We start from the raw sequence: 11977 nt of genomic DNA, 5'->3' as shown, positions 1-11977 counted from the left end.
GTCATTTTTTCGCTCTATGTCTCCCTTGGAGAAAATGCTGAAACAGAGAAATGTAATAGTTGAAGGGAGGATGATGATTCTCTGTAATGGGTCTATCATGTGATGTCCCACAGCAGGCCAGACAGACGGCAACAGTAATGCATCTACATACCCACACCTACTGCCAGGTGGCAAGGCTCAGCACAGCACAGCTAAACAAGTAAACAATGCATTGCTTTCAGTGGGTTGCTGAAACAGACGTCACCAGTATTTTACTGGATACTGATGTTACAGTAAATAAACCAGGCTACAAGAAAAGGCTGGCCCTCCAAAATGTACATAAAAGAAGAAGAAAAAAGATGTCACCTTGTTTGAAAAGAAAAATGCTAACACATTTATTTAAACAGTGGTTGTTTCAATCCTTCATTTCGTCCAACTTCTCATCCAGACCCACACTGTTCTGCAAAGATGACATTTGGAGATCCCACTACCTCTCATCTCACCCTGGACCAGCCGCAAAGCCCTGACTTCTGCCTCTTCCAAAGCTGTCAGTTTCAAAGGGACTGAGATTTTGTCTGTTTTAGCTGAGCTTTTTTAGGACTTTTTCAAAGCTTCCCTCCGTCCCCCACCCCCTGTCCCCCCTCTCTCTCTTTCTCTCCCTGGAATTCGGCTTCCTCTAAAACGTATTCAGTTTTATCCTCTCACTCTGTCTTCCTCAGAATAACTCTGTCTTTGTTATTGCAGGGAAACAGGGAAATATGTAAACCTATTTGTGCTTTCTTCAGCCACAGGAAGTGGCTCTCGCTAGGAAGTGTGTTATAAAGAGGAGTCCTTCAAACGACAGTCGCCCACCAGAAACGTAAAAAAGTAATATGTGATTTGGCTAAAGTATAACCATATTTGACATTTTGTTTCATATTATAACTTTGTTTCAGATTAGGCCTAGTGTGAAAATGTCAGTGTGTTCAAACAACCAATCAAATGTATTTATAAAGCCCTTTTTACATCAGCAGATGTCACAAAGTGCTATACAGAAACCCAGCCTAAAACCCCAAACAGCAAGCAATGCAGATGTAGAAGCACGGTGGCTAGGAGAAATGACCATGCCGAATCTTTTCAGCCTCCTGAGGGGGAAGAGGCATTGTCGTGCCCTCTTCCCGACTGTGTTGATGTGTATGGACCATGATAGTTCCTTAGTGATGTGGACACTGAGGCACTTGAAGCTCCTACTGCCCCGTCTATGTGCTTTGTTGTATTGTTGTTTACGCACCCTGTAAACAATCCGACAAGGAACTTTTGATTTCCATATTAACATGCTATTAAGAACATAATTTATCGATACATCCATTTTCAAATAGTCAACCTCAATAAAAACGTTTCAAATTAACCAACAGAAATGTAAACAAAAAGTCATTTGAATCAAAGAAGCAGAGAATTCCATCACCTTCCATCAATTCCATTACAAAACTACGACATGTATCACATTTTTTATATTGTTTTGCTCAAAAGGTTTTTGATTGTGTCAGGTGCAATGCCTGTTAATGACAGCTAGGGTATTGGGCACAGGAGGTTGGTGGCACCTTAATTGGGTATGATGGGCTAGTGGTAATGGCTGGAGCGGAATAAGTGGAATTCTATCAAATATATCCGTTCCAGCCATTATTATGAGCCCAATATTAGCCCCCCAAAAATTCAATCACCCACCAACTGAGATAAAGATGGACCAGCCCATTTAGTATTTTCCCGAACTGCCCTATGGCCAGTCCGTTTCTGCCACCACCCTGGCTCCACCGCTGAGCACCACTGTCATCCCTGAGAGAGAGAGAGCCCCAGGCAACACTCACGCTGTGGGGTTAAGTCATGCCTCTCGTGGCTCTTGGCTGCATGGCCCTGAAAGGCAGAGAGAGGAGGATGATACATTTAGTCTAAGGAAGGATGGAAAGCACAACAGTTTAGTGGAAGGAGGGAAGGAAGGAATGAAGGAAGGGGCCCCTTAAAAGGAGGGAATATACCTCTTCATGCAGTGAACGGAAGGCGGAATGGATGATATCTTGAAGGGAAATAGAGGAGAGAAAGAGTTAAAAATATAAAGTGCTTGAGCGCATTAGAATTGGATGGGGGAATAACAATCCCATGAGTGGTACCAGAGGGAATGAGGGATAGGAGAAAAATAGGGATAAATTATAGAGTTATAAATTGCAGAGAAGTACAGATGGGGAGGTGTTCCATATCAAAGTCATTGATTGGAAATATGTCACGATGACTAATCAGCTAATCAAACTGCGTGATTAACCTCATTTGAGAAATGCAAGTCATTCCAGAAACAAAACTTTATCAGGTTGTTTAAAAAGTACAGCATCTGCTCCATAAACATTCCCATTGAGATATGGTAAGGTTTAATAGCAGCAGTCACTGAGGTCCCCTACAGAGCAGCAAATCCCTCCCCCTCCTCATCACACCATGTCCCAGTATATTTATACATGGGAGCTCAGTGACCCACACCACCACTGCCTCCCCACAAGCATTTTGCTATAACATCTGCTAAATATGTGTATGTGACCAATACAATTTGATTTGATCATTTCCAATAGTAAACCTGTTTATTGCTCTCTTTAAGTACAATACAGTAGCACCACAGCCCACATCGCAGTCTCCATCTCTGCCTTCAAACCCACCTTTTCAAAGGTCAAAGAGCACACACACACGCATGCATACGCACGCATGCACGCACATACACACACACACACTATACACAAACACACACACAATCCACCCCCCTCCCCACACACACTTCAATAATATCTCAGACATGGAAACAGCTGATGTGTGCAGTCCACTGGTACAGCCATAATCAGTAATACATATCTATATGTGACAGGCTTTAGAGATTCCTGAGGGGGTGCTGCCTGAACCAGAGTGATCTGACCCACCAAGCCGCTGTGTTTTATGGTTAGATGATGCCGAGACCCTGTTTGGATTCTTTCCACACTAAGTAATATAAACTGCGTCCCAAATGACGCCCTGTCCCCTATATAGTGCACTAATTTTGACCACACCTACACTGTACATATGTAGGATCTTAATTTGATCACTTTTTTGTTGCTGAGTATTTTCCTGCACCGCAGGAAATGCAGATGAGCTTCATGATTTATATAAATTCACTGAGAACTCGCATTAAAACACGGTTGTATTAACAGTATTGCACTTTTCATGTAGCCTAATTTTGACCAGCTAATAGCCTAACCACCGATCAAGCAACATTATGGACTAAACGTTCAAATCCTGTTGCTGCAGAATTATTTTGCTACAACAATACTGGTCAAATGAAGATGCTACAAACTCATATGAGCATAGAGCATAAGGTGCCCACGGATATCAGATTTCAGTTACAGTTAAGATCATGGACGTCAAAAGAAGTAATGATTGTTCAGGTATTTCCTTCAGCTTTGCCTTGCCGTGTGTCTGCTATATATAGATTAATTAGGGACAGACAAAACAAGAATAGGATAATGAAGGTGGATGTAAAGGGATGGATTAAGGAAGTTGGCTGATGGTTTCAATCCCCCATGACAAGGAAAGGTAGATGAGAGAGATGTTGAGATAGGGATGGGCATACATTACAATTAGAAAATACAACTACAAAATACCCTAAAGACCAATGTATCAAAATAAAATATAAGCTACTTTTGCAAGTAAACGACCGAACAGAAACAACATTCTCAGTAACGGTTACAGAAAATTCTTACTTGCTATGACTGTGATATGTTGTTGTTAATCTACCTTAGTTGAATGCACTGTCTGCTAAATGACCAAAATATAAATGTATATGTGAAAATGAACAACTGCAAAGCACACTTGCTATTGTCATTGACCTTGTTTCGGGGCGGCGCTCATTAGAATAATACTCAGCATGCCTTGCAATTGTTATTTTTTACATATACATTTACATTTAGTTAATTTAGGAGACACTCTTATCACACCATAGTGACATCAAACTTTTGATACCAATGTAGGGTGAAAGGGGGCCACAAAATGTTTAACTTCTTTAAAGAAATGGTATAGAAAAGTATTTTGTATTTAGAAAATTACAGCTTTCGAAAATATCTTGTTAGAAAATACATTGGACTGTAGTTCAGCCCAATGTATTACACATACAAAATACTCAGAAGTAATTCAAATACGTATTTCAAATACATGTAACAGAACTACTACCCTTCTCTGCTTTGAGAATGGTTAAGTGTGAGAGACAGGGCAAGTTGGAGAGAAAGAAAGGCTTAGGAGATGAAGAGAGTGACAGAGAGAGGAGGAAAGAGAGAGAGAAAATGCAAAATGAGAGAGTTTGTGAGAAAGAGAGATATCAAAGGAGGATCGAAGGATAGAGCCCCCTGAGCGTGAGGTGTAAGAAATTCAGATGGGTGGAGGGAAGCGAGAAAGTGTGAGAGTAAAGAAAAAGGTGTCAGGTGGAATGGGTGCTCGAGACTGAGCAGGTAATTATTAATAGCAGGGGTTTGATTAGTTAAGTGTGGTTAAGGGAAGCGATAGGGTTTCCATCTTTCCCTCCTAAAATAGGCGGAGGGGAGGGGTATAAAAAAGAAAGGAGTGGACCCTCGTCTCTTTATCAGACCTCCACCCCACCTCTCTGGCCCCTTTCTCCGTCTCCTCCATACTACTCCTCACCTTAACTCAGGTAAGGCTGCGTGCTTTGGGCAACAACCAGGGCTGGGGTCAATTCCATTTTAATTCCATTTTAATTCAGCCAATTCAGGAAGTAAACATTGGGATTTCAGTTTACTTCCTGAATTGAAATGGAATTGACCCCAACCCTAGTAATAACATGAATTGGTCACCACAGTAGAGAAGATAAATAATTCAATTTTAGGCAGTTTTGCAGTACACTTACTAACAACTACTTTGGGAAAAACATGTCAAAATTCTACGCAAGCTGTTGTTTAAGTATGGCGGTTACATGTTGGAAAATAGCATGAACAGGTGCAATTTGTGGTGTTAGTTAGTTGTATAATGTGAATAGCTACTGTATAAAGAATATGAACAAAATGACCAAACCGTTCAACAATGATGAAGAGGACATTAACTAAGTATGGTGCAAATTGCTAACCTTCCCTCATTATCATTCTGTATGTGATTACGTTGAGTCGTTGAGAATGATTAATGCATTTGCATGATACTCATGTGTTCATATCTCCATGTTAATGCATATTCATGGAGTGTCAGTGAACTATTTTAGTGGCTATAGCCTCTGTTAATTAAACAGAGACAAATAATAGATGTGTCCCAAATGGCACCCTATTCCCTATATAGTGCACTACATTTGACCAAGACCAAATAAGGCCCTGGTCAAAAGTAGAGCACTTTGTAGGGGAAAGGGTGCCATTTGGTACGCATAAAACGTGTTGTTTGTGTGTTATGATGAAATATGTATGACTTAAAGACTTTAGATGTTGCTTTAAATGCTAATGAGTAGCTTAAGCGATTTACACATTTTTATTTATTGAATAATAGTATATTATTCTGTTTGTGTTTTATGTAAATGTCTCGTGACGTGGTTTCATTATTGACATGTTTGGCATTTGCATGTAGATTATTGATTGTCCCATTGTCCCAGATGGAGTTATGAGATTATGTGATTAGTTGATTAGATAAGATTACATTATTACACTGCGAGTCACAGCTGTACCTTTGTGTACCAGCCAGGATACTACTACACAATGCCTGTTGTTGTAGCTACTTAGTCATTGAATTGTGGTAGCCAGACCTGGTTTCAGATACTATTTGAAATATTTTTTGCATTAACCTACCTGGATAACCAGGTGGGCAAGGTTTGCACTGGGACCGCTCTATTGGTTCCATTGCTACAGTCAGATTTGGTCAAGTACAGATAACGTATTTGAACACAGGTCTGATTGTTCAGTTGTACTTTGGCGGTACAGTAGGTAGGTAGCTCAGCAGTTCTTTTCAGCACCATGCTGTGAGATAAGATAGTGGACTTTTTTGATATGTCCAAAGATGATCCCCCACAATCCATCTGGGTGTTGTTATTATGGCCGTGCCACTCGGATCACTGCTCTTTGGGTTTTGATATTGTTACCATGACAAGAGAGGCTGACTCCACTTTTTATAATGAAATCAATGACTTGCAGAATCAATAGCATTTGTTCTGAAGGACCGTGAATACCAAACATTAGATTGGATACACTTAGCACAAGATAGCAGCCATAACTAAATACATCATTACCCTTGGAGCTACAGCATTGTGTTGTAGCCACCCATTTGAGCTGTTCTTTACACACTTTCAACAATTCATTTACAAGTTGGCTATCATTCTGAATCAAAATCCTCCAATAAAATGCTTCTGCTGGACAGTAGGCTAAAACAAGCAGAGTCCCAGTTTGTTGCGTTTAAATCATTCTGATTCACATAGTGGGTATTTAAATGTAAAATCAGCTGTAAGTAAGAGCCCTACAGGGTATATGAGTCCAGAGTCACAAAACATTATCTCACCAACAGCACACAGACGTACATAATGCATGTACACAAACACACACAAACTCATCCCTGCCCCATGGGAGCATGCACACACACACACACACACACACTCATAACCCCCCCATGTGCACACCTAACCTATACCAAGCACACAGATCAAATCTAAGTTCACACACGTCACAGACATATTAGCAAAGCAACACATTCATACATACAAACACACACTCTCACTCGCACACTGACACTAGAAACGACCGCATACAAACATACACATGCTATAGTAAACTGAGATCGAGGGGGCTTAACTTAAGGGGCTCGAGTTTCTTGAGACGCAAGTACATTCTCCCTTGATTCCTTGCTCTCCTCACCCACACCCGGCCTGCCTAGACCCAGAACCCCCTCCTCCAAACATGCACACGCACGCACACACACACACACACTATGCAGCTGTTGTAATGAAGGCTAGGAGTCGGTCCGTTCTCCTGAAGCGCGGTTGGGTTTCCCTCACCTCTGGGTGAGAAGAAGGGCACAGCCAGCTCTCACGCAGAAAAAAAAATGAGGGTTTCATATTTATACTTTTCATTGGAGCCAAAGGGTTAGCCAAATGGAGGAGTGTTGGAAAGGGGTTGGGTGAAAGGAAGCGCTAGATCTCAATAAGATGAGGCTGACTGTTAAGGCATTCGCATAGGACAAACTGTGGAAAGAGGCTAACTACTAAATAGGGTCTTGTACGCTCCTATAGAGAGCAATAGTAATGGCGTCTTTTTGTAGGCACTAACTCCACCATGGCTCATTGGCCAAAGCCTATGGGAAAATGAATGTTTTTTTTTAGGGTTTTTGGATAAACGGCAAAGTAAGGTCTGTGGTAAACACAGGCTTAGGAGACTTTATATGTCTTGTTCTATGAGATCATCTTCATCAGCTAATGTCACTTTTTGTGAATTTTGAAGCATTTATGTAATCAAAACAAGCACATAAAGCACATAACCCTTACGGAAAAACCACATGAATTTCACGTGATCACATGTGAAAACATGTTATCGTGTGATCACATGTCAAATTAATGTGATAACATGGGGATGCAAGATTTCCACGTGTGTCACGTTCGTCGTGTAAAGGATCGGACCAAGGTGCAGCGTGATATGCGTACATAGTAGTTTATTATATAAACACCGACAAAATATCAAATCCAACAGAACGTGAAGTTCAAAAGGCTAAACATCCAACAAGCCAAACAGAAACAAGATCCCACAACATAGGTAGGCAAAATGGCTACCTAAGTATGATCCCCAATCAGAGACAACGATCGACAGCTGCCTCTGATTGGGAACCACACCCGGCCAACATAGAAATACACATACTAGATATTCACACCCATATATATACACCCTGACCAAACCAACTAGAGATCTCTATGTCAGGGTGTGACAACGTGACAACATGTGAGCACGTGAAAACTTGATCTCATGTGAAATAAATGTGACAACATGGGGATGCCAAATGTCAACATGTGATAATTCATAAAGGCCATGTTAACTAACTGATATTATCTCACAGAACAAAACATCTCCTAAGCCTGTGATAACCTCAGACCTTATTTTTCGGCGTTTTTCCCAAAACCCCATTCTTCCCCCATTAATTTCCCCCATAGAAACGGCCAAACGAACCAGAGGCAACGCATTTCCGTATTTTAGGACTACAAGCTGGCGAGCTCTATTGTACTATATATGTCTAGCTGGGCCTTTTTTCTCACTTATCCCATGAGCCATTGCTGCAGCAGTGTCTTAGGGAAATATCTTAGAGCACCCTACTTGGCCCTGCAGTCCTGACACCCTGGAGCAGGGCCACCCCTAAGGGGCCATTACAGACGTAAACGAATCCAAAGATAGATGTATAAATTGCCCTTGCACGATATCATAGCACGGCAACCACACGGCAACCACACGGCAACCACACCTCAACCCACTAATCCATTCCTCAATCACTCCTTCTCAACACCACTCGCTCCCCAACTCTCCTCCTCCTTTCCTCTCCTCCTCCTCTCCTCGCCTCTCCTCTTCTGGGAGACAGATGGGGGCTGGGGGGGGGTTAGGAAGGGTATGGTGATACATTTGTAAGTATGAAGCAATTGACTTCAATGGCACACAAGGTCGGACACACAGGGCCAAGGGGTTTGGACACACAGCTCGCCTTTCAAAGTGTAAGACATATGGAGCCCCCGTCCAACTCGATAGCTCTACACAGCTCTAACTCTTGTTCTGTGGTATGTCCAACGGCCTCCTAGCTCCACAGCTCTAGCTCTTGTTCTATGGTATGTCCGACACAGCATAAGGCTCAGATCCTATGGCGCTAACCCTGCTGAGTAGACGCCTGGAGACCTGCCACGTTTCTCTTATAATACCCCCAACCTCAACCCCCTCCCAAAAAGCACGCAAAAACTAAATGGAGAACTGAGCACCCCCCACCCCCTCCTCCATTTTCTCCTCCTCTCCCTCCTTTCTAATTCGTTCTCTCAATATCTCGCTCTCGCCCTGATTTCTTGCTCCAGTTCACAAGTCTCAGCAGTGTAATATGAGAATGTCTCTCTCTGTTCCCTTTGCTCTCATGTACCCTTGTGTTCAACTTCTTTCCCCCCTTTTCTTCTCCTCCTTCCTTCTTCTCCCCCTCTTTCTTAACGTTCCAGCTGCCGAGATGGCGATGAACAGCATTCTCAACGCTGCCGATATCAAGAAAGCCCTAGACGCATTCGCAGGTGAACAAACTTCATTTTATTTTCTTACATCACATTTAGGAACAGTCCAGGACTAAGAAGCATTCTCAATGAAGATTCTCCATTGAAAGAGTTTGTTTTTTGTCCAGGACTAGGCTTAATCTGTGTATGGGAAACCATCCCATAATGTGTCAACAAGAAAACACTGAATAGAGGCTAATAATGCTTAGTAAAAGTATAATTCACTTCTTGTATTGCACATTAGTGGCTTATATGTGTTCTCTATACTAAAGTTTTAACGGGTAGATCCCCTTGGTCCAACAGACACATTGGATGTGTTCCAAATAGCACCCTATTCCCTATAGTACACTCCTTTTGACCAGAGCCTTATGGGATCAACACATTTTTACATATTTATGATACTGTAATAACACATCATATATGACATAATTATGATACTGTAATAGCACATCATATCTGACATAATTATACTGTAATAACACATCACATCTGACATAATTATGATTCTATAATAACTGGTATTGTGTAACACATCTGCCAGAGGATGCCAGCTAGTCCTGGGGTTGGCACAGTCCTCTGACCTATAGAATTGATGTGACCACTGGCACAACACAAGCTCTGAATCCACACACACAGATACATGTACACACAGACAAACGCCGCATCACAGTGTAAAAATAGTAATTTCTTAATTAAGGCTTGTTTGGCATTAACGTTTAGCCTCTGGGGTGTTGTATCCAGGCAGTCACCCATGTTGTTTTTTGTACTTTGTGTGTGTGTGTGTTCACTAAACTGTGTGTCCATTATGCCATGCAGCGGCTGACTCGTTTGACCATAAGAAGTTCTTTGAGATGGTGGGTCTGAAGGCCAAGTCAGCTGATGATGTGAAGAAAGCCTTCCTGGTGCTGGACGCTGACGCCAGCGGGTTCATAGAGGAGGAGGAGCTCAAGTAAGAGACACACACAGGGAGACACACACAGGGAGACACACACACACAGACAGACATACACAGAGACACAGAAAAACACAGACAGAGACACACACCGACACTTTGACTGACCACACACTCCTTGATTGATTAAACAAAATACAGCGTGTGGTGACTGACCAGTGACCACGTGGACATGCATCCGCATCCCACATACACATACTCATGGTTAACTGTTTAGGCACCAGAGCGTTCCTAATTGTTGCACTGTCTGTACTCAAGTCTCCCTGCCCTCCTGCTGTTGTCCATAGGTTCGTACTGAAGGGATTCGCCTCAGACGGCAGGGACCTGACCGATAAAGAAACCAAAGCATTCTTAAACGAAGCCGACAAGGACGGGGACGGCATGATCGGCATCGACGGTAAGAAAACTATCTCTCTGACCGACGGACACGTACTCACCTGTGTCATCACAGCGTAATCAGACCAGAGTCTACAGAGTGTTCTAACCTCTTGTCTCTTCTTGTTCTCTTTCAGAGTTTGTTGCCCTGGTGCACGAGTAATAGACTCCTCCCTAAACCGACTAGTGCTCCACCACCCGGCCCCGACACTCACTCCCCCTCTCCCAGTCTGCAGCCGACCCCCACACACCCCCCTCATCCCTCCACCTACCCTCACTGACACCCAGCTCTCTCCCACTCAAGCGCACTACTACTACTGCACTGGAGGAAGGGGGTCGTGGCTCCCGCCCCCCCACCCCGCTAACTTACCCCTCTCCCCCACTCCCACCCACAACCCCCACCCTATTTATTTTTTCCTTTTTATACAAGCATATGTGTTTCTGTTTATGTATAGTTATCAGACCACCTGGAAGGCCAATAACCTTAAGTTAAAATAATAATGTAGATATTTCAAAATGAGAGAAAGTCATATCTCCTTTGAGTTGATTTTACTTCACCCCCGTTTTCTCTCTCCCTCTTCCCCCACTCTTTCTCTTTCTCTGTCCCTTGTTTCTGTCTCTCTCTTCTATCTCTATTTCAACTTTATGGCACTGCTCCCCTCCTTTCCTTTCCTCCCCATCCCTCCATCCCTCTCTCCTTTGGTAATGAGCTGTTGTAAAAACACACCAAAAGATGAAAGAGGTCAAGCTGTGAAAGAACAAAATAAAATAAAGAAATGCCTCAAGAACAACTGACTCACTCCGATGCTTCCTTTAATGCTTCCTCTGTTTGTCTCCTTCACTTCTTTGATTGGTAGTGCTGAGCGATTAGTGGTTTTTGAGGTCGGTTCGATTACAAAAAAAGTATTCACGGTTATATTTTGCCTTTTACTGCAGTGGGCTAAATCAGGGTCACACAGAGTGATTGGTAGTCTTAAACAAATATACTTTGAAACAAAAGTATACCCCTCATTCACATGGTTATAGGCTTAAAATAATAAGACACCTGTACCATGTCAGATATAGAGTTGAAATGTATTCAGTTTTGAGTTTCCATCCCAATATTACACTACAGAAGACGGACTTTATTATTTTTCATTCCTTAAAGTCATCATCTCATCTCTGCTCAGGCAGTAGCAGCCAGCCAGACCATCTAACGTTATCTCTGTGCTCCCCATACTGTACTGTCTTTAGTCATCCTATTTAGCGAGGCTAGCCTGTCTAATAATGCTGCAGAGCAGTCTGACGAAATCATTTGACTAGTTCTTCAAAGGAGATAAGGCATACATTCACGAATTGTCTCTGTCCCTCGCATCGCTGTGTTGTGTACATTCCTCTCATGTGGTCTGTTTGGTCTGTGTGTATCTAACCTAACAGCCAAGCCGGAAAGTACAGGC

General features: G+C 42.5%; 1 protein-coding gene across 1 annotated transcript; it reads left to right on the top strand.

The window, feature by feature from the left end:
- Positions 1-9169: 9169 nt before the first annotated feature.
- On the top strand, positions 9170-10822 carry LOC311138785 (parvalbumin-7-like; the record flags this gene model as incomplete). The annotated part of the gene is made up of 4 exons (XM_084173609.1): positions 9170-9235; positions 10031-10163; positions 10454-10595; positions 10679-10822. Exons 1-4 carry the CDS (start codon positions 9175-9177, stop codon positions 10820-10822), a joined length of 480 nt encoding a protein of 159 aa, XP_084029735.1. The 5' UTR covers positions 9170-9174.
- Between the last annotated feature and the right edge of the window lie 1155 nt (positions 10823-11977).

The sequence above is a fragment of the Coregonus lavaretus genome, assembly GCF_964263955.1.
Source record: "Coregonus lavaretus genome assembly, chromosome: 2".
NCBI classification, from domain to species: domain Eukaryota; kingdom Metazoa; phylum Chordata; class Actinopteri; order Salmoniformes; family Salmonidae; genus Coregonus; species Coregonus lavaretus.
The sequence above is the reverse complement of the archived record's forward strand: the minus strand, read 5'-3'. Positions and strand labels throughout refer to the sequence as shown.